Here is a 24,993-nt window from a genome sequence, read left to right as displayed (position 1 = left end):
CAGTTTTTCTTCTAGTTATAGAACAAAGGGGAACTTACTGTAGATCATATTTAAGTTAGCTTTTTATTTATTTATTTATTTATTTTTAAAAAGATTTTATTTATTTATTTGACAGAGATCACAAGTAGGCAGAGAGGCAGGCAGAGAGAGGAGGAAGCAGGCTCCCTACAGAGCAGAGAGCCGATGCGGGGCTCAATCCCAGGACCCCGGGATCATGACCTGAGCCAAAGGCAGAGGCTTTAACCCACTGAGCCACCCAGGCGCCCCTTAAGTTAGCTTTTTAAATGGCAACACTGATTTTGACTATTTTCACCTAGCTTACTATGGGAAAATTACCTCCATATCGTATATGTGTCTGACCCACATATTGTATATGTATATGTATATATATTTCTGTAGGCTATCACTCCCCTGCTTATTGAACGCTTTTCTGTCACATAAAAGGGCTCCAGAATTTGTCCCAACTTGGTATTACAAGGTTGTCTTTGTTCTGCAGTGATCCTTATCTTGCTCACCTGGGCTCCTCATCCTTGAGGATGCAAGTCAAAGTCTTATTTCCTGCCTTGTGTCATTCTCTGCCTATACCGTCCTATACCAAGGTCATTATACTGACTTTTTATTTTGCTTTTAAAACATTTGTTTATTTTATTTTATTTTATTTTATTTTATTTATTACTGTATGTTACCATTTTTTCCCCTTGGATGGTCTACTCTCAGAGGAGCAGTCAGATTTGTCTTCAGAGCAATTCACAAAATACTTAAGCTTTTATTTAAAATTTCTGAAGGAGGAATTTTCTGTATATTACTTATAAGGAATGGTGGAGATGTGCTCTCTATGCTCAAAGATAGGAAAATTCACAATTTAAGTGAAACCAAAAGTGAAACTCTGACACTTCCTGAGAGGTCTTACTGTTTATTGAGGACACATCCAAATGAAGGGTATATGAAGGGCTTACCTGCTTTTTCTTTTCTACAGTTAACGAAGATCGAACTCTTGTTTTCCTTTTATGAGTGATTTTCCACGTAATGTCCATCAGCCTGTGTCTTTTTGTCCTTTGTCACTTTCACCTGTTCTTTTTTCTCTCTCAAACCCTAGATGGAGTATGTTCAAGCCCTAGGATATGTAACCCACCAAAATTGGCTTGTCGAGAACCTTCTTTTTCCACACACTACCAACCAGTGCTTGTTGAGTTTTATCATTAAAACTCTCCAGTTTACTTCTACCAAGTACTGTGGAGACCTTCTTTAGGTTTCACTTTCTAACTCAACATTTAATCTGTTGGCAGTGCTTTACATCTGCTGGATGGTCCAATGCTATATAAATTATATTTCAAGTTTATTTTTCGAGGTAAAATTGTAACTGGTAACTTTGATAGTATGGCTTTTGTTAGAGATTGCATCTGATCAAATTTCAGAATCTTGAAAGAACCCTTAAGAAGCAACTCCTGGAGAATGGTTTTCTAAGAACTGAATGAGTACACTATTTTTCTGCAAGTCAGTTTAACTTGTGTTGTTTCCAGTGAAGCACAGAAAGCCAGATTGTTTGGACAAGCATTACACCTTCTAATCACTTTGCCTAAGAGGTACTTCATTCAGAAAGTGCCCCTGCAGGAGGCCATGCAGGTCAGCAGGAATTGGAGTGCCTCCTTGGTGGGTGGGGCTGTAAGATAGGGGCCCCGCACAAGAATTAGTTCAACCCTCTAGGACTTTACAGCCTAGTAATAGAAAAGCTTTGTAAGCGAATGGCCGTCCTGTTACCTGGGAGGAGGCATCCAGGCAGTCTGCTGCGCTGGCAGTGTTGAGGAAGCCTGAGACATGGCTGAGTATTGAGTACTAGTACTGAGATTTCTCTTTTTCTTGAAGTCTCCCCAATGTCCTCCTACTATATTTAGTGATAGTGTCCAAAATGAAAAATTTACAGTACTCCCTGCTAGCATAGACACCTTAGTATTTTTTATCTACTGTGAAATCACGTTGAATCATTAGGCACTGGTTGAATCCCGCATTCAATCAACACTGGTTGGTAATGTGTGGAAAAAGAAGGTTCTCGACAAGCCAATTTTGGTGGGTTACATATCCTAGGGCTTGAACATACTCCCATCTAGGGTTTGAGAGAGAAAAAAGAACACATGAAAGTGACAAATAACCTGCAGTTGAATCCCACAAATAACCTGCAGCCCACATTCAGAAGCATACCTGCAGGCCTAAGAAAATAGGCCCTGTTCCCCAAAGTCCACTTATTATTTCTACCACTGTCTCCCTGAAATGGATTTCTCCTCTGTTTCTCATTTTGCATCCAACTTTAGTCTCTAACAGATCTTTATGAGAAAGAATAAGGAGGTGGGAAGATTATTTAATATGCGTAAGTTTAATTAGACAAATAAGATTATGTTGGTCTTTTCTATCAGCCCATTTAAATATGCTTGATGTGGACCCTCTATGACAGTAAGACATCCTTTCCCTCATGCTTCAGCCAGCCTTTCCAACATGCTCCTCTGCCATTGTCTTACAAAATACTGGGAATATTGTATTGTAATAAAGTAATTATTAGTAAGGATTAATTTTTATACTAACTGCTATGGATTTGGGAGAGACTTATTTATTTCCCCTTCGAACTCTTTTCCTTTTAAAGTGCATATATCTTCTGCCAAATGGCCCCCTCTGTGTCTTCTCAGAGATAATAGTCACCTTTGAGTTTCTTCTTAACATAAATTAGGGACGCATATGATAATACCCAATTGATACCCTACCGTTCGGATCAATTCAACTAATACATGTAACATACCGAGGGGTGCTTGGGTGTTGGTTAAGCATCTTATTTCAGTTTCAGCTTAGGTCATGATCTCAGGGTTGTTGTGTTGGGGGCTCCACATTCAACAGGGAGTCGGCTTGGGATCCTCTCTCCCTCTTCCACACCTTCCCCTCCTCCCTCCACCATAAGTGTTTGCACATGCTCTCTCGCTCTCTCACAAATCTTCTATAAATATATAACATACCAAGAACAGTGCCTGGCACATGGTAAGCATTTAATAAATGTTTGAGGCTATCATGATCTATGTTACTGTGATTTTATATATACATGAAATTCTGTGGTATGATGAAACATTACTATGGTTCTCCAGCTTTGTGTTAATAGTTTTATTTTTCCATTTAATCTTTGTGAGGTAGAACTATCATTAATGTCAGATTGCAAATGAACAAATAGAGGCTTCGGAGAATGTACGGAAATTATTCATTCCCCAGTTATATAATTGATAAGGTAACAGAGGCAGGGTCTGAACTTATCTGTGTGATTCCATGCCCTGTGTTTGCAGTACTTCATGACTTTGGATAGTGCTGGTACAAGCATCAGTTTCTGGCCAGTAGTTCAGAGTATGCTCTGTTGCAGCCAGAACTTCACCAGTAGTGTTGCATTTTCTTTTGCCTCTGTAAGTTTTTTGACCTAGTACTAAACTAATTCATGTTTGCCTCAATTCTAGCCTATTTATATTACTTAATACCTTTTTTTTTTAAAGTAGGCTCCACATCGGATGTGGGACCTGAACTCATGACCCTGATGAGATCAAGGGTTCCAGGTTCTACCCACTGAGCCAGCCAGGCGTCCCTTCCTTAATTTGCCTAAAGATATGTGGCCAAATAAATATAGTCTTCTTTCTCATTTTTAATGTTAAAAATAAGGAAGTTTGCTTTTCCTAGCCAGTACAGAAAACTTCTTAATGCAGAGGGGATAGGAATGAACTCTAGTGGTTACAGCTGAAACTCCCCCATTTTTTTTCCCTCCCATACCACTTAAGTGTAATCACTTTTGAAAATTTTTACTGGGCTCAGTGAAGGTATGGGTTTGGAAATGCAATATGGAATATCCATTCCATTGATAGATTCCTGCTTAGACTTTAAGATGACTAATCCACCGCTGCTGCAATTGTCCATCTGATTTAATATCCCCACCCCCTTTCAGATGCCAGATCACTACCTGATCTACTTGTTTTTTGTTGTTGTTGTTGTTGGTTTGTTTTTTTGTTAAATTCTTTAGATGCAGAGATTTTTAGAAATTTGGAAGGTGTTTTTGGCCTAAATTGCATTTTCAAGAATGCTTTACCACAGGCTCCCTGTTTGCCTTTACCAGCACTAGAGTCCTTGTTGAGCCAGCTGTGTACAACAGCCAGGCAGAAGCAACAGCCGAAGGCCAGATGTGTTCTACTAACTTTGATAGTTTACTAAATACCCAGATACTTTAGCAAAAAAAAAAAAATTTTTAAGATTTTATTTATCTATTTGTCAGAGAGAGAGAGAGAGAGAGAGAGAGCGCGAGCACAGGCAGACAGAGTGGCAGGCAGAGACAGAGAAGCAGGCTCCCTGCCGAGCAAGGAGCCCAATGTGGGACTCGATCCCAGGATGCTGGGATCATGACCTGAGCCGAAGGCAGCCGCTTAACCAACTGAGCCACCCAGGCGTCCCTACTTTAACAAAATTTTAATGAAACTATAGTAAGATACAAAGTTATCTGTCAGGACAGTCTGTTTGGACCCTCATTTAATTGATACACATGCATGAAATTAAATTGGGTAACTTTTTTTTAAGATTTTATTTGTTAGCATGAGAGAGCGAACTCAAGCTAGGGTGGGAGAGGCAGGCAGGGGGCGAAGCAGGCTCCTTGTTGAGCAGGGAGCTCAGTGCCAGACTCTATCACAGATCCCTGGGGTCATAACCTGAGCTGAAGGCAGACGTTTAACTTGCTGAACTACCCAGGTACCCCTGATTTGGGTAGCATTTAATAGACTCAGCTCAGTGTAGTTTCTCAGAGGCTGCATTTAAGATGTGTGAAAAAGGAAATCTAAGTTGTCAGGTATCCAGTTTATGAGGAGTTGTTTAATACAAATATTATAACCAGCACACTTTTGTTTTTAATAATGTCATATATGATCACTTTATTCTTACATTATTTACTCTTTTGTTCATTTTTAAGATGGATATAAGAATCAACTGCTTTGAATTTTATTTAATGTTGTTGCGCTGAAGGAAATGATGTAAAACTGGGTAGTCTTGCTAGTGTAATACACCCAGTTGCTATTTTCCCTTTCTGCCAAGTGATAGGAGATTTTTTTTTTAAAGCATGTTTGATACCTAAAATATTCTGATTATTTGAGGTATGTTTTAATTTACTTCATGTAAAGCAATAGTCTCTAGGTTCCTGATTTGATTTTTCTCTCTTCAGCTGCCCTCCCCTACCCTTATCTCTCTTAACTCTTTTTCAGACATTTCTTTTTTTTTTTTTTTAAAGATTTTATTTATTTATTTGACAGACCGAGATCACAAGTAGGCAGAGAGAGAGATGCGGGGGGGGAGCAGGCTCCCTGCTGAGCAGAGAGCCCGATGCGGGGCTCGATCCCAGGACCCTGGGATCATGACCTGAGCCAAAGGCAGAGGCTTAACCCACTGAGCCACCCAGGCGCCCCTCAGACATTTCTTAAATGGCTATCAGGCAATACTAGTAGAAGAAATACAGGAACTGTCCTAAGGAAAAGACCCATTTTAATGTATTTCATATTTTCTTATGTGTATAGAAGAAAAACTTCAGCAGAGCTAAAGTTCTTACCTTCTTACGTATCTCTTCTGGTATCTCCTTGTAAATGTCTGATCATCCTCCCAGTAATTGTCATTTTGTACAAACTTGTATAATTTCAGACTGTGTTGCAGCCCAGTGGGGTAGTGGAAAATCCCTTGCTCTGCGTCTTTGGACAAGTCACATCACCTTTGTGTGCCTCAGCCTCCCTCTTTCCTAAAAATCAAGGAATTGGGCTAAATGATCTCTTTTCTTTTTGCTCCAAAATTAAGACCCTCTTTCCTCCCAGCAACATATTATTCCATCAAAAAATTTTTACTGTCTCTGGGGATTTGAGTCCCCTATTTGTGAAATGAAACTTCATTCTTGACATGTTTAGTGGCATCTGCACAGTGTGCACAGAGTATCATCACATATGACATTTGCTATATACAAAACAGATTATGGCCCCTCTTAACTTTTAGACAAGATTTCAAACATGAAGCTTCCCTACTTTGTGATTATAAATCCTCATTACAGTAAATGTGCGGCAGGTACCAGGGTGTACAGAGTAAGGTAAAGACAAGATTTATTGCTTCAAGGACATAAGGCAGTGATAAGAGACAAGTATATCTTGGTTTGCTCAGTGTGGATGAGAATATGTGTGATGCAAGGTAGCTACTGACAAGGGTACCAACTCCTACTGAAGAAGGTGGGTGAGAGTGGACGTGAGGCACTCAGTGATGCCCTTGTCGAGTCCGAAGAGACTCACATTTAGATAAGTGGGAGGAGCAGGTTATATTAACACAGGCAAGTAAGAGAGGAAAGTTTGGAAAACTACTGAAGGTTATGTTTGCTTATATGGAAAAGGGAAGTCAGTGCCCTGAGCATAAAGAACTAAGAAATTTGAAATTAATCCTAAAGCATTAGGGAGCCCTTGAGGGATTTGAAGCAGAGAAGAACACAGTCAGATGTGTTTCTGGTGTTGCTTGAATTAAAAGTCTCTTTATGAGACTTAAAGCATTCAGCAAATCAAGTCTCAGTAAAATTTGAGGTCTCACGTGCATTTTCCACTGATGTAGTTTTCTGAATTCCACATCTTGGAATACCTATTAAAGGTAACTCCCCTAATCTATAATACCCTTTTTAAGCCTTCCTGCTAGGGGTGATTATTGCTTTTAACTCCCAACACCTTTGCTAGAGCTAATCTTTAATTTCTTATGGACTTATTTCCATATGCTTTGTTCTCTCAGGGTTACTCATTTGCAACCCTTTATGAAACATGCCTGCCCTTAAAAAACTCAGTCTTAGACTGTGATATGTATATGCCTTGATGTGTGTTTGAGACTTGTTCCTGGCAGGATTTTGCGTTTAGAAGCAGATAAAAGTACAATTCTTCCTTTTGGGTGAATTTTGAGGTTTGTGGCCTGAATTGTGGTTGGAGATCCCATCCTTCTATGTTCTTAACTTCTGAGCTCTTTTGGAGGGTGTAGTGTAGCCACCTGTCTGTAGAGGCTTAATGCTGCCATGAGACCTTTGCTACGTTCTACCAGAGCCAGAGCTAACTTTGACTTAGTGAGATAGTCATTTTTCAGACAGTCCCATCAAGACTCCATTTTTTGATATGAACAGCAATTAATTCTTAGTTTAAATAGGCACAAGCGTGACCTTGTCCAGTCCTTTCAGCTGAAGACATTGAATGGAGCTTTTCAAAAAAGTCTGAAGTGGCAAGTATCTAATTTTCAGATTTAATGTTTGTAGTCCTGGATCAGTAATTGACAAGTGATAGAAGTTGTTCAATGGTGATCTTGCCAGTGGGAGATTTTTCAAATGTCCTTGGTTTAATAAAGAAGGAATTGCTTTGTTCATTTATAGACTTTATCTCTTTAATATGTTGGTATTAATGTCCACTCACTGATCTTTCCTTGATGAATCAGAGAGAAATGAGAGCAGTTGTGTTTTTGGACAAAAGCATTGCAATGGACTTCTATTAAAAGCAATGTACTGGGATTTTAAACTTCACTATTTATGATTAATAAAGTACTAATTCTTATCCATAGATATTTTCAATCTATAAGATATTTTCATTTCTTTTAATTCTATGTATTTTGATTAACTTGTGTTTTGATAGCCCATTCTTAATATAGGTTACTTGAATGTTTAATGTATAATTAGTTTTAGTTGCTGATGAAGAAATGAGTTTTTAATTACAAGGAATATATTGTGTTTCAAACTATTCCATTTTCAAGACCTAATTACTTTGATAAATCTATTTTTATCTCTGTTTTGTCCAGTGTGATCTCATTTGTGAAGAACAATTTGAGAAACTATTGGCTAGAGCATTTATTTTTCTGGTACTCCTAACTGCTTCCCTTCCTTCCCCTCAAGAAATTTCAGTATTGCTTGTCTTTGTTTATTATATCACTTGTAGGGTTGTGAGAAATTCCAAAATAAACCTGAATTTTAAATTGCTATCTTTGGAGTAGATTGGTGTTCAGTGTTGTACTCTCTGTATCATCTTTAAATATTTAAATTGCAGACTCTCTGTCTGCCTCTTAAATTAGATCCTTCACTTAGTAGTTTTGACATTTCATAACCTTGCTCCTCAGGCATTAAATATTCACCTGTTTAAATGGCAGTGAAAATTTAAAATCAAAACCCATTCTATTAATCCAGTGAATGTAGATTAGGAGAACAGCTTGCAGTTGGTGAAGGAAGAAGCTATTTTGACCCCACTGGGACATATGCTGGAGGTTCATTGGATTGAAGTATTTCTAATACATAATTTGCCATAAAACAAAAACCATCTCTTGGGTCTTCTCCAAGATGTTTTAACTTTAAAGAACCATAAAACTAGATTTAACACTTTGAGGTTTAAGATAGCTCAAGAGTGTTTCTTGTAGTGATTCAAGGCACCAGTATAAGCTTCACCTCCACAGAAAAATCAGAATGGAGAAGGTTGCTGATAATTGCTAGATAAAAAATTCTGTCTGGGACGTGGATGGAACTAGAGGGTATTATGCTTAGGGAAATAAGTCAATCTGAGAAAGACAACTATCATATGATCTCCCTGATATGAGGAAGTGGAGATGCAATGTGGGTGGGTTGCGGGGTAGGAAAAGAAAAAATGAAAGAAGATGGGATTAGGAGGGAGACAAACCATCAAAGACTCAATCTCAAAATACAGACTGAGGGTTGCTGGGGGGAGGGGGGACGGGAGAGGGTGGTGGGGATATGGACATTGGGGAGGGTATGTGCTATGATGAGTGCTGTGAAATGTGTAAACCTGGCAATTCACAGACCTGTACCCCTAGGGATAAAAATACATTATATGTTTATTAAAAAAAATAATTAAAAAAAATTCTGTCTGGAAGCCTATTTGAATCTCCAAATACAAGTCCTTATCCTACTGGGGGAGTCTTTTTCCTACTTGGATCTAAGTATATTCTGTTGATAATCTTTAGAGATAGAAGAAGAAGCAGCAGCAGAAGAGGAAGAAGAAGAAATATTTTCTTGTTTTAGAAAGGAGGATGTTATTGACAGTGACATCTTTGATAGAGCAGGGGAGGGGCCTGTTAATCCTGAGAAACAGAGGTATAGGGGTGAGACTTGGCCCCTTGGTCTGGGAGAGGGATGTTTGCCCTTTTTTACACTTTTATTTCTTGGAAGTGGATGAGGGGGTAGAGTGGAGATACATTGCTCATTTAATTCATTCTAAGAATTAGAAAGTAATAAAACTAATTTAAAAATTCTAATTATCATGCAGTTTCTGCAGTGAATCTCAATTAGTGACCACTCATTCTTGGGAGAAGTTACTTTTTAGAAATATTAATGGAAAATGAGATAAAATAACTTTGACTTAACTATAATTTCTAGAGTCATCCTCTTTTCTTCTGTCTTAGCTCAATTTCACTGTGTGTGTGGTGTGTGTAAGAAACAACCAAGATTCATTTAATTTTTCCAAACTTTCAGAACAAAAGTTACTATAGTGTGGTAAATTGTAGAAAGAGAGCGGGACAAGGCTGCAAGGACATGGGGTCAGAAGATCATAGTTTGAATCCAGGGGTATGTAACATTAGGCATGTTATTTACCTATTTCCCAGCTATAAAATACTAATGTGTGCCTTACCTACCACAAACAAAACACTCTATTTGAAAATGCTTTCACATGATGAAGTCTTGTAAGTCCCTATGTGTAAATTAAATGGAAATATTATTTGTTACTACTGTGAGTTTATATGCAATGTAGTTACCTCTGTCATGCCTGTGGTGATGGGAACCAGTTTCTGACAAAGTTATTGAAAAATACTCTTTTGCAGAGGCTTAGTATTGATTCTTGGAGCCCTTCTAATGTGCCCATATTCTAAAAATGTACCCAGGATTGCTTTTAATCAGGTATGGTAGGATATGCAGACATGGAAGTTATCGTTATGAAGGAAGAAGTTTATAGTTACAGATCTTTAGAAACAGGGTATGTCAGCATGACATGTAGGGTCACATGCGGAGGCATCAGGGATGGTCAGTCAGGAGGGCAGAGCATGGCCCAGAGCTTTTACTAGAGTTCCTTGTGGAAAGGAAATGGGGGAAGCAGAGTAGGTGTGCTGAATAAGTTTAGCACTAGTTAGTGTGAATAATTTTGGAGGACTCTAGCTTGGTGGGGGGTAGTTGTCAGGCATCTGGCTCCCTGGGGTGAGGACAGGGGGGAATAGGCGTGGTAGGTGAGAATTTGATAAAGGAGTTACAGGTGTGGGCTCTGAGTTGGTTGTTCATATATCAAAGGCATGCTCACGGGGGTCATTTACTGTCTCTCAGGAAGTAGCTATACCTGGGAGGGGCAGTCTCTCCAGGATCAAGGCCCCAGATGCTAGAGCATCAACAGAAAATAAAATATTGTCAATACAAGCTGAGAATTAAAGAAGCAATGTAAACTTAAGACCAGACATTGAAGAAAAAAAAAAAAGCAGATAACATAACTGACCCAAGTAATGTTTTCAAAGCTTTTATATAAGCACTAAATATAAACCCGTTTTCCTAAATATATTTTAGGATAACTTTTAAAACACTCCACCCACACACCTCTGAAATGCACAGAGCAGTAAATGTCACTGCATGAGTAAATTATTCTGGAACACAGTAATGGATTCAGGTTACTTTCAACTTTAATGGTCTGTGTCTTTACCTATATTCTCAGATGCTTGTAGAGATAAATAATATTTATAGTCACCTAGGTTTTTAGGTTCTGTGTTAAGAATTTTATGTAGATTAGAAATTATTTTGTTAATTATTCCTAATAACCATACAAAGAAGGTACAGTTACGTGGTAATAGACTTACATAATTTATGCAAGTTCACAGAACCTTTAATGAATGGCATGTAGTTTTGAGCCCAGGCGTACTGGTTAGAGAGCTGTCACCTAGAACTACATTACCTCACGCCTTGCTTGAGCTCATGGAGTGGCTGCCTGCCTCCCAGGCCTGCTTCATCGGTCCTTGGAAGGGAGCCTCCCAACTTTGAAAATGTACAGATGCTTACTCTGGGGCCCGTGGGAAGTGGCTCTTCCTAAAGGGAACGCTTGAGTCCTGTGACCCGGAGCAGCCGAACAGCTGACTTGCTGAGCGCTCCCTGCACTGAAAGCAAGTTTAAGTGGTGGGATTTTTAGCTTACCCTGATCATGGAGAATTGTGCTTTAGAAAAGAAACTGGTTATTCATTTTTTCATACCACTGAGTGCGTGTGTAATTCATTTGCTTTGTTTTTTTCAGTTTATAGCAGCCCCAAGACTAGATTCCACTTGAATTATTTTGGTGATCATTTGGAACTTGCCTTCATTTCTTACTTTCCACTTAAATTTAAGTTCCCCAGTCTTCATTCTTCTTAAGTGTTTAGGTATTTAGGCGTAGAGACAAAGCACATGTGAATAGTTATCTATCTGCTCTCTACCACTATTCCAAGTTCCTTGTATGTGTAGGACAGGACAGTGCTCACTTCACTTCACATACCGTGTTTGGACCAACAGGTGTATTTTCAATTGTTAATGAGCAAATTTGTTGAATAAAGGATAAGAATATTAAATGTTAACACTGGTGGAGCAGAGGTGAAAGAGCAAGACTGTTATAAAGGAGTATAAATCCTGGCTTTTTTTTTTCTCCCCCTGAAAAGCCAAAAATAAAAAGCTGATAACACTGTGGACATAATTTAAACCATGGAGAAAATATTTGAAAATACCAAAAAAGCTTGTTTAAATTGAAAAGATGATTTTTGTTGTTGCCTTTGTAATGTAATGTAATGAGCAACGGACTAGATTAAAGGTGGATACTAATAGATAAAAGAAGTAAGCAGAAGTTGTCATGTTATGGTACCTAAACAAATCAGAGTTAGACCCACTGGCCATTTTTATGAATGATCTGAAAAATGGGGGAGGGGTATGTTGTGAAGTTCTTACAGGAAGATAGTCCAGGAAAGCTCAGAATTAAACCACAGGCAATGTGGTAAGGAATAGCATATGAGACTTAAAGCTGTCTGAAAAATGGCAGAGATAGTTCTAAGCAAAGAGCCATCAGTTATAATTTGGGCAAGCTCTTGATGACTGCCTGAACTGTCCCTTAAATCCTGTGGTATACCAAGCTGGTGTGAACCCACAGGATCAGTGGGGTATGAGATGGGTTTTACTCAGGAAATATTCAAGCATCTATCACATGCCAAGATATTAAGGATGATCATTATAAGAAAAAGAGATGTAGTTCCTTAGGGCATGGAGCTTACATGAAGAATGTTAATTACAAATAATTACAAATAAATACAAAATAAGGCAATCTTATTTTGTCTTCCATCCTTCTAAAATTTTGGACATTATGTCTTAAAGAGAGGAAGCTTTTTGAAAGGATGGTAGGTAGAGGCAATAAAGGGACTAAAGACCTTTTGGAAAAACAACACTACAGAGACTTGTGGACAAGAAAATAATAAGCAAAGAGTGACAAGGGATGTAACTCATTCACGTGCTTAAATTTGTAGGAGTTTAGGGATGGTAGAAAGTTATTTTGATAATGAATCAAAAAGGCATACTTACTGATAATAGGGTGACTTTTTAGAAACTTTGTACCACCACCAGCAGAGATGGAAGAGGCTCAAAAACAGGTCACAAAAATGTGTTGGATGAATTTAGAGTCCTTAAACTTAATTATTGAGCCTACATTCCTAGTTTAGGGGTTTGGCCCCACTGAGGACAACCTATTGCTGTGCTGTGTGGTTTGTTTTGAAAACTTGCAAACCTAGGGATAAATACTCCCTTTTCTCTCCCCCAGGGGAGTGGCATTTCCCATTTGTTGAGCATTTCTCCAGAAATGAGTAAAACTGTTAACGCCAGACTTGCTGTAACTTCATTGTTTGTTATGTGCTCTGTATGGAAAAGCTGCTAACTTTAGACAGTCTTTGAATTTTTGAAGGGAGGTAACTGAGTGTGTGTAGATGCTTAATTCCATTTTCCTTTCCTAGGTTTCCTATGCTCGCCCAAGTTCGGCTTCTATCAGAGATGCGAATTTGTATGTCAGCGGACTTCCGAAAACAATGACCCAGAAGGAGTTGGAGCAGCTTTTTTCACAATATGGACGCATCATTACTTCTCGTATTCTTGTTGACCAGGTCACCGGTAAGTAGGCAGCTGCTCCAGACAATCTTTGACACTTTCTGAGTGGCAGACTGTGAAATACTCTGCCTTTCCATACAGTGATCTTGCCTCTGGAACACACCAAAGGTATATGTGGACCAGAAAACACAATTTTCTGTGGGAATTGTTCATAAATCTGCATGGATAAAAATAGATTGTGGAATGGGGTGAGCGAGCTTGCGTCATTTGTACCCCGAAGGGGCAGTTTTGAAGTCTGTTTTATGGCATGTAATAAATTTGTAGATGATATAATCCTCATTTCCAAGCTTCTGTTTGAAAAAAGCCCTTATCCTCCTCGTAAAATACTCCTTCTAATAAATAGTCTTTTTTCTTGTAAAAAGCATAGTTTAATGCAGCAGTATGTACCTTGTTCTCTAAGGGAGCATGACCCTGTGTCCACACTAGCTGTTCAGGCTGGTTTCTAGGTCCATCCTGTGTTATGCGGGCATGTGTCAGAGTTTGACATTTTGAATGTTGAAAATTTATTTTATGCCTGGTATAACTTTTGACCAAACCAAAATGAGGAGACTAATAGGTTTATTAAAACTTTTGTAGGGGTGCTCTTCTGCCAAAGCTTTTAAAGAAAAGCTAGCTATATAGGTTTGACCATGGATTTTAAGAATAAACTATAATTTTCTATTATAAAAACAATGCTTATTCTTTTTAAAAAGAGCGGAAATGGAGAAACATGGTAAGGAGGGGAAAATTGGCTGTATTACCATATACTCAAGTGGTCACATGAAGATTTTGGGGGAAAACATAGATAGATTTTCCTCTTTAATTTTCTTTGTGTTTCTTCCTTTTCTTTCCTTTCACTTTCCCTGTTTTCTTTCTCCTTTTTCTCTCTCTTCTGCTACCGTAAGAGGAGATGTATCATCGTGTAATACGGTGTCTGTTTTTTTCTAAAGGAAGCAGTCGATAATCTCTTATCATCCTTTGTATTTCTGTGGGTCTGTTATTTCTCCTCTTCCACTTCTGATTTTGAGTCTTCTCTCTTTTTTTGTGTTGATGTATATGGCTAGAGATTTATCAGTTTGTTGATCTTTTCAAAGAAGTGGCTCCTTGTTTCCCTGATCTGTTCTATTGTCTTTTTAGTTTCTATAAAACATTTATTTCTGCTCTTATCTTAAAAAACAAAGCAAAACAAACAAAAAAAAACCCAACGGGGGCAGTAGATTAACTACAGAATACAAATTAGGCCAAGTTTTTAATTCTTCAAGTGAAGATCTGAGTTTGAACACAAGCAGTCATGTTCTGCTCCCCTGTGCTGTTAATGGGCTTCATACATAAGAAGCAGCATCCTTAAGAGTTTTGGGTAGAAAGATATCTACCTTCATATACATGCCTGGGAGAATGGCCTATAGGTTTGGCCGTATGAAGAAAATTTAGTCTAGGGAAGAAATATAAGAAAACTGCCTTTTCATCATAGCTGCATTTTGTAATCATCCGTGTATGTTCTGTCACTTTGCTATATCACACAGACTGTTAGTCGGTTAAATAGAAGAAATCCAGGTCTAGCAATCCAGATAAATTTGCTTAAAGCAACAGAAATACCTTATTTGGGGGCTCATATCATTCATGCTTTTTACAGTAGTGATTTTTTTTTTTTTTAAGATTTTTATTTATTTATTTGACAGAAATCACAGGTAGGGAGAGAGGCAGGCAGAGAGAAAGAGAGAGAGGAGGAAGCAGGCTCGCCGCTGAGCAGAGAGCCTGATGCGGGGCTCAATCCCGGGACCCCGGGATCATGACCTGAGCTGAAGGCAGAGGCTTTAACCTACTGAGCCACCCAGGCACCCCTAGATTTCACTTCTGATACAGAAGTCCCATCTCTTAAAGGTGGGCATAATACCCAGCTTTTTGGTTATTTTCTCTCTCTCTCTCTCTCTCTCTTTTTTTTTTTTTTTTAAAGATTTATTTATATCAGAGAGAGAACAAGCATGTGAGAGCATGTACTCATAAGTGGGTAGAGGGGCAGTGGGAAAGAATCTCAAGCGAACTCCCCACTGAGTACCAAGCCAGACTTTGGGTTCCATCTCACGACCGGTAAGATCATGACCTGAGCCAAAACTAAGAGTCAGATGCTTAATTGACTGAGCCATCCAGGCATCCCTCTTTGGGTTAATCTCTTTCTTTTCTTTTTTCTCTTCTCTTTTCTTTTCTTTTCTTTTCTTTTCTTTTCTTTTCTTTTCTTTTCTTTCTCTCTCTCTCTCTCTCTTTCTTTCTTTCTTTCTTTCTTTTTCTTTCTTTTTTAAAAAGATTTTATTTATTTGACAGAGAGATCACCGGTAGGCAGAGAGGCAGAGAGAGAGAGAAACAGGCTCCCTGCTGAGTAGAGAGCCCCATGCGGGGCTTGATCCCAGGACCCTGAGATCATGACCTGAGCTGAAGGCAGAGGCTTTTAATCCACTGAGCCACCCAGGCACCCCTCTTTGGGTTTTTCTGATGCATGCTCAAGTTAGAGGACCTCAGATTTGGGTGACTCAGCCTGTGTGGAGGCTATTGCAGTGCTAACCTAATGCTTTCCTCACGGAATAGTTAAGTTCTAGGGGTTATTAATTCTTCATGTTAGTGGATAACTAAAAGAATATATTTACTATCATTTCACCATTTTATCTTTAATCTTTCTACTTAAGACTTTCAAGGCGAAATTATTCAGTTTATCTGAAATGGACAAGAAAACCTGCAATTTTGTTAGTCATCAGGTAGTAATAATGTACAACTGATATAACTTAAATAGGAAAGGAAAAGTGGTATGGGCTGAGATAGGTGTCTGGAAGAAATGCCTCTCCACCTTAGAAAAAAATTCTACACCAGTGAACTTACACAGTGTTAATTACAAAGCAAGTAGAACTTCATTCTTTTTTAAAGTTCCTATAAATCATGATGGTCGAGTACATTTTCTCGGCCTTTCTCAATAACCTCTCGTTCTAGTCTTCATTTATATGCTCTGAATCATCTAGATTTTTCTAGCTACTAGTCCTAAGCTAGCATAGCTAGTACCAATTTGCTTGCCAAGAAAGTGTTTCCCTACAACTGTTTATCTCCGGATGGCCAGCTATGGCTACCTCAGCTAGCCCATTAAAGCTAATTAAATAGAATGTGTTGGGTTTTTCTCTGCCATTTTTCAAAAGCTGGACGGGTATTTGGCCATCCCCCTGCTTCCCTATTCTTGTCTCTCAGAGTGGGGAGAGAGCATGAGACAGAGAACGGCATTTCCATAGGAGTAATACTGCTAGAGCCAGAAAACTTTGAGACTTTATTTCTATTTTCTTTATTTTAAAAATATAGGTCTTCTTTTATCCCTTTTTCTCCTTATAATATTGTTTCTCTCATAAAGTTTAGCTAGTTAAAACCAGTGGGGGGAGTTTAGGGAACCAGAAAAGCTTCTTCAGACATTTTTCTTAGCAGGCCAGTATCCTTTGTAATATTATTAAGTAGAATTTTATTATTTAAAAATTTAGCTGAAATATCTTTCAACCACTGTGATGTATTTTTAGCATAGCTTTTTAGAATTTTTAGTAAATGCCTGGTTCTTTTCTCCCCCTTACAAGAAAGGAAGCTACTGTGCCCTTCATTACTGAGCTGCTTATCTGATACCATAATGTGAGAAGTAGAAATCAGGCATGCTATTGTTGACATTATTAAAGACAAGGGAGTCTATGGGGGAGTGAGAAGGCAGCAGGTAGGGAGAACATGGATATATTTGCGTGCTTTCTATTTGTGTAGGCTTATTGGTAGGCATGTAATGGTGGGTATTGAGATTGTGTAGATGCATTAAAAAATACAAAATTGGGATTCTAGATTGAATTGCTACTAAAGTAAGGTGAAACTTTCCTCCTCCTGTGGTTTTGTGGCAGATGTTCTATGTGGGTGAAGACATGTTTTTGAGAAGGAAAAATTAATTTATCCTTTCTTTTCTCCCTCCCTTCTCCTTCCGCTCCCTCTTTCCCAAATCCTTACCCAAATCTACCAATAGGCATATCAAGGGGTGTAGGGTTTATTCGATTTGACAAGCGGATTGAGGCAGAAGAAGCTATCAAAGGCCTAAATGGCCAGAAACCTCCTGGTGCCACAGAGCCAATCACTGTAAAGTTTGCTAATAATCCAAGCCAAAAAACCAATCAGGCCATCCTTTCCCAGCTGTACCAGTCTCCAAACAGAAGGTATCCAGGACCACTAGCTCAGCAGGCACAGCGTTTTAGGTAAGTCTGGTCTGGTTCTTACGCCCAGCTACTACACTCAGAACTCTCAGGTTCACTGTGCAGTACTGTTGACAGGATTCTGGCTTGTTCTTACTGTTGCTGGTGGTGTTTTCTTTCTATTTCTTATGGGGATAGAGAAAACATATTTGGGGTATAGTGTCTTTTGCTAATACTGAAGATGGTAACAAAAAAGGACAATAAGCTATAGCAGTCATTCTCAACTGGGGAGTAATTGTGCCCCTTGGGACATTGGGGAGCATCCAGAGACATTGTGTGGGCATAACCTGAGTGCAGTTTCTCCTGGCATCTGCTGGGTAGAGATCAGGGATGCTGCTGAATGTCTACAGTGTACAGCATAACCCCCAACAGCAGCAAATGGTCTAACTCCAGACATCAATCGTATGAGGTTGAGAAACCCTGATCTATGGAATGCGGGTTCTTTCTGTTTCCAGTGCTTCTGATTTCCCCTTTCTAGTTTTTTTTTTTTTTTTTCCCCTTTTCTTTTCTTGGTAAGATTTTATTCTCGTAGTTCAGCTTTTAGGTCAAGCTCTTTCAGTTACTTTGTTTTATAATGTGTACACCACTAAGGAGATAAAACCTATGTGAAAACATTAAGTTTCTACAAATGGATCCCTATCCCCTTTTAAAATTTTTATTTCTTGTATTTTAGGGGTTGGCAAACCTCTTCTGTAAAGGGCTGGATAGTAAATATTTTAGGCTTTGGGGGTCATGGTCTCTGTAGCATATAGATCTTTTTTTAAACAGCTCTTTAAAAATGTAAAAGCCATTCTTCACTCCTGGGCGATACAGAAGCAGATGGCAGTGTGGATTTGGCCTGTGGGTGGTAGTTTTCAGACCCTTGTATAGTCCGTAGAATGACTATGCATCTTCAGCCCAAAGAAGACATTCTATCTTCTAGATAGGCATAAATATTTTAATTTTTCAACTTTTAATTTAAACCTGGGGTAACAATCAAATCAAGAGTCATTATAAAAACATTCCGATCTGCATGTGAGAACAGTGACTTTAAGACATTAAGCACAGCACAAAGAACTTCTGGTTTCATAAGCAAAGCCACCCAGTTTTTTTTTTTTTTTTTTTTTTCCTAGAACATTTTTTAATATCCTTTTTGGCCATATGGTGTACTGCAGCCGTAATTCCATCTAACCCCATGCTAATTTTTTTTTTTTTTTTAAAATCCCAAATGCATTATCAGTTTTCTTTCCTTGCAGGGGCAGAATAGTTACTTACCAAAAATAGGATCATAAATGTAGCTTAATGAGGAGGGTTTTTTTTTTTTTTTTTCCCCAGATTTTATTTATTTATTTGACAGAGAGAGATCACAAGTAGGCAGATAGGGAGGCAGAGAGAGATGGGGAAGCAGGCTCCTCGCTGAGCAGAGAGCTTGTTGCAGGGCTTGATCCCAGGACCCTGAGATCATGACCTGAGCCAAAGGCAAAGGCTTAACACACTGGGCCACCCAGGCACCCTGAGGAGTTATGTTTTTGAGCTTAAATCATAGCATTTTTTCATTTGGGGTATTTAGGAGTGCCAAAGAATAGAGATGAAATTGGTGAAATACCTGCTTTCAAAAAAGTAGTCAGTTGTGTCACGTGAGGTGTGAGAAAGAAATTCACCATAAACTCTGTGTTCAGTTCCTACTTAGGCTGGCTTTTGCCCTGGCAGTAGAGGTGGGACTGTCGAAAGGATCCATCTGAAACTAGATGACGGGGTTACCCAGTTGATTGAGCCTGTGTTTACTCTCTGTTTTAAATTTTGCGATGTTGAAAAAAAAAACAACAGCAACAACAACAAAAGCCCCGCACACCAACACATTGTCAGGAAACACTGCTCCCCATGACGGTGGTGGGTACTCCAGGCCATGGCTGCAGGGGGAGAGATGCATTTGGAGCAGCTTGATACTAGCCCTTGTAGAGAAAAACCTCACAAAACCATTTTTTGGGAGTTTTTTGTTTGTATTTTTGAAGCTCCGCCTGTAGGTTTCCTGTGTGGCATCTTAAAGTAAATAATATTTCCTGCAAATTTTGTGCAAACTTGAAGGAATTTTAGAGGCGTTTCCTGGATAGCCTATCCAGGTAATCTCTTTGGGGTCTACAAAAGAGTTTTGAGCTTACATAGAGGGAGGCTCTTTGAGATTTACTGGTTGATTTCAACCCTGTGAAAATATAAAATGTTTGATGGTAATGGAAAGCTGTGTTCGTTTTACATTGTTAGTTTTTTCCTGGTGTTCCCCACTGTAAGCTCTGATTTCATTTCATAGTAGTTATTAAGTAAAACTGTGTATTGAGGGTCAAGACTAAATGATGAGGAAGGTCAGACAAGAGGTCTGAGGTGGCAGGATCTGCAGGAGAATGCCTGATCATTGAAATGGTGAGGCCCGTTGAGACTCCCAGACCAGGCTTCTAACTGCTGTGTCTGCACACAACCCCACCCAGCCCACTCCTGCATGCTTCGTGCTTCTTACTTGTGGGTTGGGAACGCTTTCAAGGGTGTTCTCATGGTCACATTTAATATCTTTCTAAATATCTTTCTGCTCATCCTTTGCTTTTATCTTTTTGTTCCGTATGTTATTAACTTGAAATTCTTCCTTGACTGCTAGAAAAAGAAATTCTGAAAATGGGAATAAGAACTGTTGTAAGGGAAACTCAGTTTCAGAAAACAGAAGATTGCTTTCAGATTCCTGACTTTCGTCTCTACTGCCCTCCATTCCTTCCTTAAACCTCTGTGTGGATAATAAGTAATGAACTAGTCTTGAGCTAAGTGAAAGTGCTTGGTCTAGACGCAGTGTTGGAAGAAATTGTGAGCCTTTATTCCTAGAATTCAGGTTTAACCTGGTATATGTTTGGTTGCTTTTAATACTTTAAAAACTTGGTGTTATTACCTGTATCTTTGTCCCTTTTCTGTTGAATTAAGGTTGAATCTACTTTCTCTTCACAAAGACTATTGAATTAAAGGAGTTGCTTCTTATGTTGGTATTTTGCTCCTCTCTCACTCAGATCTAGATCATTGCAGGAATATTTTGTCCCTGACATCTGTGTCCTAAGGCCTTTACTTTGGCACTTTCCAGTAGACAGTGCATTTCTCACTCTGTTTTTTATGTCGTCATAGTACCTTGGGAGTTCAAGGAGACTGGAGAATACAAGTTCTAAGTATTATAATAATAGTCAAGGATTTTTTTTTTTTTAGATTTTATTTATTTATTTGACAGAGATCACAAGTAGGCAGAGCAGCAGACAGAGAGGGGGGGAATCAGGCTCCCTGCTAAGCAGTGAGCCTGATGTGGGGCTCTATCCCAGGACCCTGGGATCATGACCTGAGCTGAAGGCAGAGGCTTTAACCACTGAGCCACCCAGGTGCCCCTCAAGGGTATTTTTAATACTCATGAAATGCACCATATCTTTTGAAGTCAGAAAAATGTAAAACCCATGCAATAAGGATTAAGTTTAAAAGTGGGCTTGTGAAGTTTATGGCTCAGTCAACCCATAGGAATAGAGAATTATTTTAACATGAACACTGCTGATCTAATATGTTTATTTAATTGACTTCAGTTTTCAAAATAAAACCATCTTTATTTATTGGGATGGATAGTATAGTTCAAGCCCCTTAAGTATATTTTTTAGGACATGATGTCAGAATTAAGCTTTTGGCCAAATTTTTCATCTCTCTTCTTGTGGAGCAGCTTTGATTTTATTGAACGTGATCTAGTCTAATGGCCTGTGTGCCTGCTTCTGTAAGCCTTTATGCATTTTTAAAGCAGCCTTTTAAATCCATGCTTGTGTTGCATTGAAGGCATGTGCTGGTTGCTACTCTTATAATTTCCTTTTGGAAGAAACCGGTATCAGTCCTCCTGAGTAGTTTTTTTTTTTTTTTTTCCTTAGAGGATAGATGACACCATCTAATAGGATAAGGGATACGTTGATGATCTTGTGGTTTAACTTCAAAGCACATCTTGGCCAGTGCTTTGGAGAGGTTTTGAGAACCATTATTTGTAGAGTTCAGAGTTGCACTTTATTACCCATTAGTAATCTCTCTTTATATTTTTATTTCTGACTTTAATTGACCTCACATTTCCCTTTCTACTTGCGTGTGGGCCTCCCCATAGTCTGTCGGCTAAATTTCTTAGAAATTAAATAGATATTTTCTTTTTGTAACTTCTAACTTTGAAATGAGAATGCTCTACCTAATATTCAAAATAGTGCTGTCTGAGTTGTATTCCTGTTGAGAGGAAAATGTTTATACCCTTATCCCCAGTATATCATTTTTTCATAAATTATATGAATATGGGCTTGGTGCTGTTACATTCATGAACTTTTTTTTTTTTTTTTAAGATTTTATTTATTTGTTTGACAGGCAGAGATCACAAGTAGGCAGAGAGGCAGGTAGAGAGAGAGGAGGAAGCAGGCTCCCTGCTGATCAGAGAGCCCGATGCGGGGCTTGATCCCAGGACCCCAGGATCATGACCTGAGCCGAAAGCAGAGGCTTTAACCCACTGAGCCACCCAGGCGCCCCACATTCATGAACTCTTAAACCCTAATCAAACATAGAAAATACACATAAAGATGAAAGAAACAATATTTTAAATATCTTGCTTATTATCATGCTGACTGACTTCATTTATCCAGTATCTTAGTAAATCCTGTATCTTTAAGGCAAGATTTGTGAAAGTATCTTAGTAATTTTGAACTGCATGTTGGATTATCTTGTGTCTGACCTCATCACGGACTTTGTACTAGGAAGAGGAAAAATAATCAGAAATAGTCAGCTCTCCCTGTTTCTGTTGACTTGGACTGCTTTTACCAGTATCATCCTGACTCTGATCATGATGATTTCTGTAGAAATCATTGTGAAGCTACCTCTTCTTGGATGTTTTTTTAAATTAAAGCTAGGCCTCCCTATCTAATCCTCCAGATCCACTTAATGTGCTATTTGTAAAGTGGATTATATCCAAGCTACAGAACAGGGCAAGAGTGCCACCTCCCTTGAGCACTGCTCAGTCTTCCCTCAGGAAAGGAAGCAATGTGTGGGGACTGATTGAGGGTACTTGTTGCTGAGTGAGGGTACTGGTTGCGGTACAGCCATTAAATTTGAATAAAGAATACTTTTCAAGTTGAATGTATCTTTTGAATGGACTCTCTTCTTCCACACTGTAGTATGTCGTCATTCACACCCCCCTGGATCATTCTGGACACTACTGACTTAGTCTCCATTAACTATTGGCTTCTGTTTTTAAATGACCACATGTAAAAGATGGCTGTCCTTGAGCTCTGGACACACCCAACAACAATATATAGTTCTGGAGAGCAATAATGGTCCTATGTCTGAGCGAACTGTAAACTAGGCAGTTAAAAGAGAAGATGCTTAGTTTACGGTTTTCCAGCTGCTACGAGATTTGGGGTGCATAGTGTTCACGTGGAGCACCCATTGCTTAGGAGGCTCACTGAGAGGGTCCTCAGAGATCCTAGTGTAGAAGTCTTAGGCCTCCTGCCTGGAAGGTCCTTGGATGGAGAATGGGGAAAGAGATGTCTCTCCCTAACACGTGTAGTTCACTTCTGGAGCAGTTTTGGTTTCCAACCTGTCTTGAAAATACTGAACACTTGCTTAGGAGATTCCATCCCCGGGCTTTCGGTTGGTATAGTAAGCTGACTGATGGTGGCAAAGTGTGATACTCCCAACCTGGGCAGAGATGGTGTAACTCTGTTTTGAGTGAATCGATAAGGTGTCTCTGCATCCCGGCCCTTCAGCACTTTGGAAGGAGACTTCAATTGCCATTCTACTCTACAGGTATCATATGCCAAATGCATTCTTTATCATTCCTGTCACTGTATGAAATTTTCTGTATGACATTACTTGATGGTTGGTGATACTAAGTTGTGTGCATCTTTATTCTGGTGATTGTGGCCTTTCTTTTGGCGTATAAAGCCTTGATGTCTTTGACTTACTGCCTCTGCAGAAAACCCAAGCCCTCCCACCTGTGTGCTTTTTCCACACACGTGCTTTCTCCTTGCATGTGCAAACAGGCTCCCTGGGCCAGCCCTCCTGATACTTTTCATTCTGGATTAAGTAGTTAAGGATAGTATTTGTAACCTTATTGCTTTATTTGTCAACAGATAGTTATTTTAAACCTGCAGTGATCCAGGTGTATGCTTTATGCTTAGTGGCACAGTGGAGAATGAACATTTCCCTGCTTCTGAGAGGGTGTTGGGACAAGACAATAGACATACACAGATAAGGATCCTTTGTCATTGTGATTTGTTCTGTTTCCTTACACTTTGCATTGCATCAGCTCAGTTATTTCTTTCCATTTTTACAAAACACACAAAATGCCCAGAGGTGGTTGTGGACAGAAATGTGTGAAGATTCCTTTTCCAGTTGTAAAACACCAGAAAGAGATGGTTTTTTGGCTTTTATAAAACTAGAAGCAATCGCTTTCTTATGTGTTCCCTAGTCTCATTTGAGGCCACAGGTTAGACAACAACATTGAGGCATTTTTCAGACTTACCTTTCATAGGTGTTAAAGAACAAAACTGTTCCCCCTGCCTCAGGGTCTCACTTGGAGAGTGTTGAACATCGTGGCAGTTGAAGGTGGTTCGGTCTACCATAAGCTGTGCCCACCTCCTCTAAATACGTGTAATTAATTGGTATATATTATGGAAATTTGGGACATCAGAATGGTCTCTAAGCAAAAAGAAGCAAATATTATAAAATCAACTTAATTTTTGAAATAGGGAAAGGATGGAGAGTTTTAAAGAGTACCTACATACCACCAACTACTTTGTTTTAAAAATTTTAAGGGAGGTTCAGGGTGGTTGGTTGGTTTCTACCTGACTTAGACTTTGCGTAGAGCTACATATTCTGTAGCGTAGTCAAAATAAGCATCAATCTCAGAGTCTGAACTCTTTGCCCTGTTGCTCACTGAAGCAATGAGTGTGTTGTCTTTTTCTGCACCTTATTTGAGCACAAGGAGAAACGGCAGATTGAGCTGATACAGTCTGTAAGGTTCTTTCTACCTGTAACACACCATTTTGTAAGAAATGAAAGTCTTTCCGAGTTGAGAGGTTGAAGGGAAATTTATGAATATTTGGCGTCACTATTTATTAGCCCTATGGTCTTTGGCAAGTCACTTAATCAGTGTGCCTGGTATACAAGGAGTCAATGGAGTTATAAAACTTAATGTTAAAAACAGAATTCAGCTGAGTAAATTTGAACATCAAATTGGTTTATTCTACAGTTCATGAATCAGGCAGCATCTTAGCTAGCAAATAGAAAGGAGCTCCAAGAAGCTGTACAAAATGGAAGGTTTTTATAGGCAGAAGGGAGCAGGAAAAGGGACATTTCTAACAGGAAAAGGGACATTTCTAACAAAAACAATCTCTGGATTGTTTCAGGCAAGGTCACCTTCCTTTGGGAGGAGGGTGGGAGTCGTTTCAGGCAAAGTATATCACTAGAGCTGACCAGGTAATTCCAGCTTGACTGGTTAAAGTTTGTGTTCTTGAACCTACTATTAGATTAGATACTAAGTCTTGGTTTGCTGACATGGGGCTCAGCACAGGTGACTCCATTTGA

The 24,993-nt window shown here is 39.0% G+C and overlaps 1 protein-coding gene across 16 annotated transcripts in view; it reads left to right on the top strand.

The window, feature by feature from the left end:
- The window catches only part of ELAVL2 (ELAV like RNA binding protein 2), a 168,809-nt gene that overhangs the window by 139,982 nt on the left and 3,834 nt on the right, over window positions 1–24,993 (top strand). For all 16 annotated transcript variants that reach the window (XM_032860308.1, XM_032860313.1, XM_032860306.1 and 13 more), the window contains 2 exons: window positions 13,033–13,186; window positions 17,184–17,409. In XM_032860308.1, the coding sequence (XP_032716199.1) occupies window positions 13,033–13,186; window positions 17,184–17,409 (380 nt within the window). The remainder of the gene's footprint in view (window positions 1–13,032; window positions 13,187–17,183; window positions 17,410–24,993) is intronic.

The sequence above is a fragment of the Lontra canadensis genome, unplaced genomic scaffold (genome assembly GCF_010015895.1).
Source record: "Lontra canadensis isolate GAN:19392208 unplaced genomic scaffold, GSC_riverotter_1.0 scaffold19, whole genome shotgun sequence".
Taxonomy (NCBI): Eukaryota; Metazoa; Chordata; class Mammalia; order Carnivora; family Mustelidae; genus Lontra; species Lontra canadensis.
Note: the sequence above shows the minus strand (reverse complement) of the source record. Positions and strands in the feature narration are given on the sequence as shown.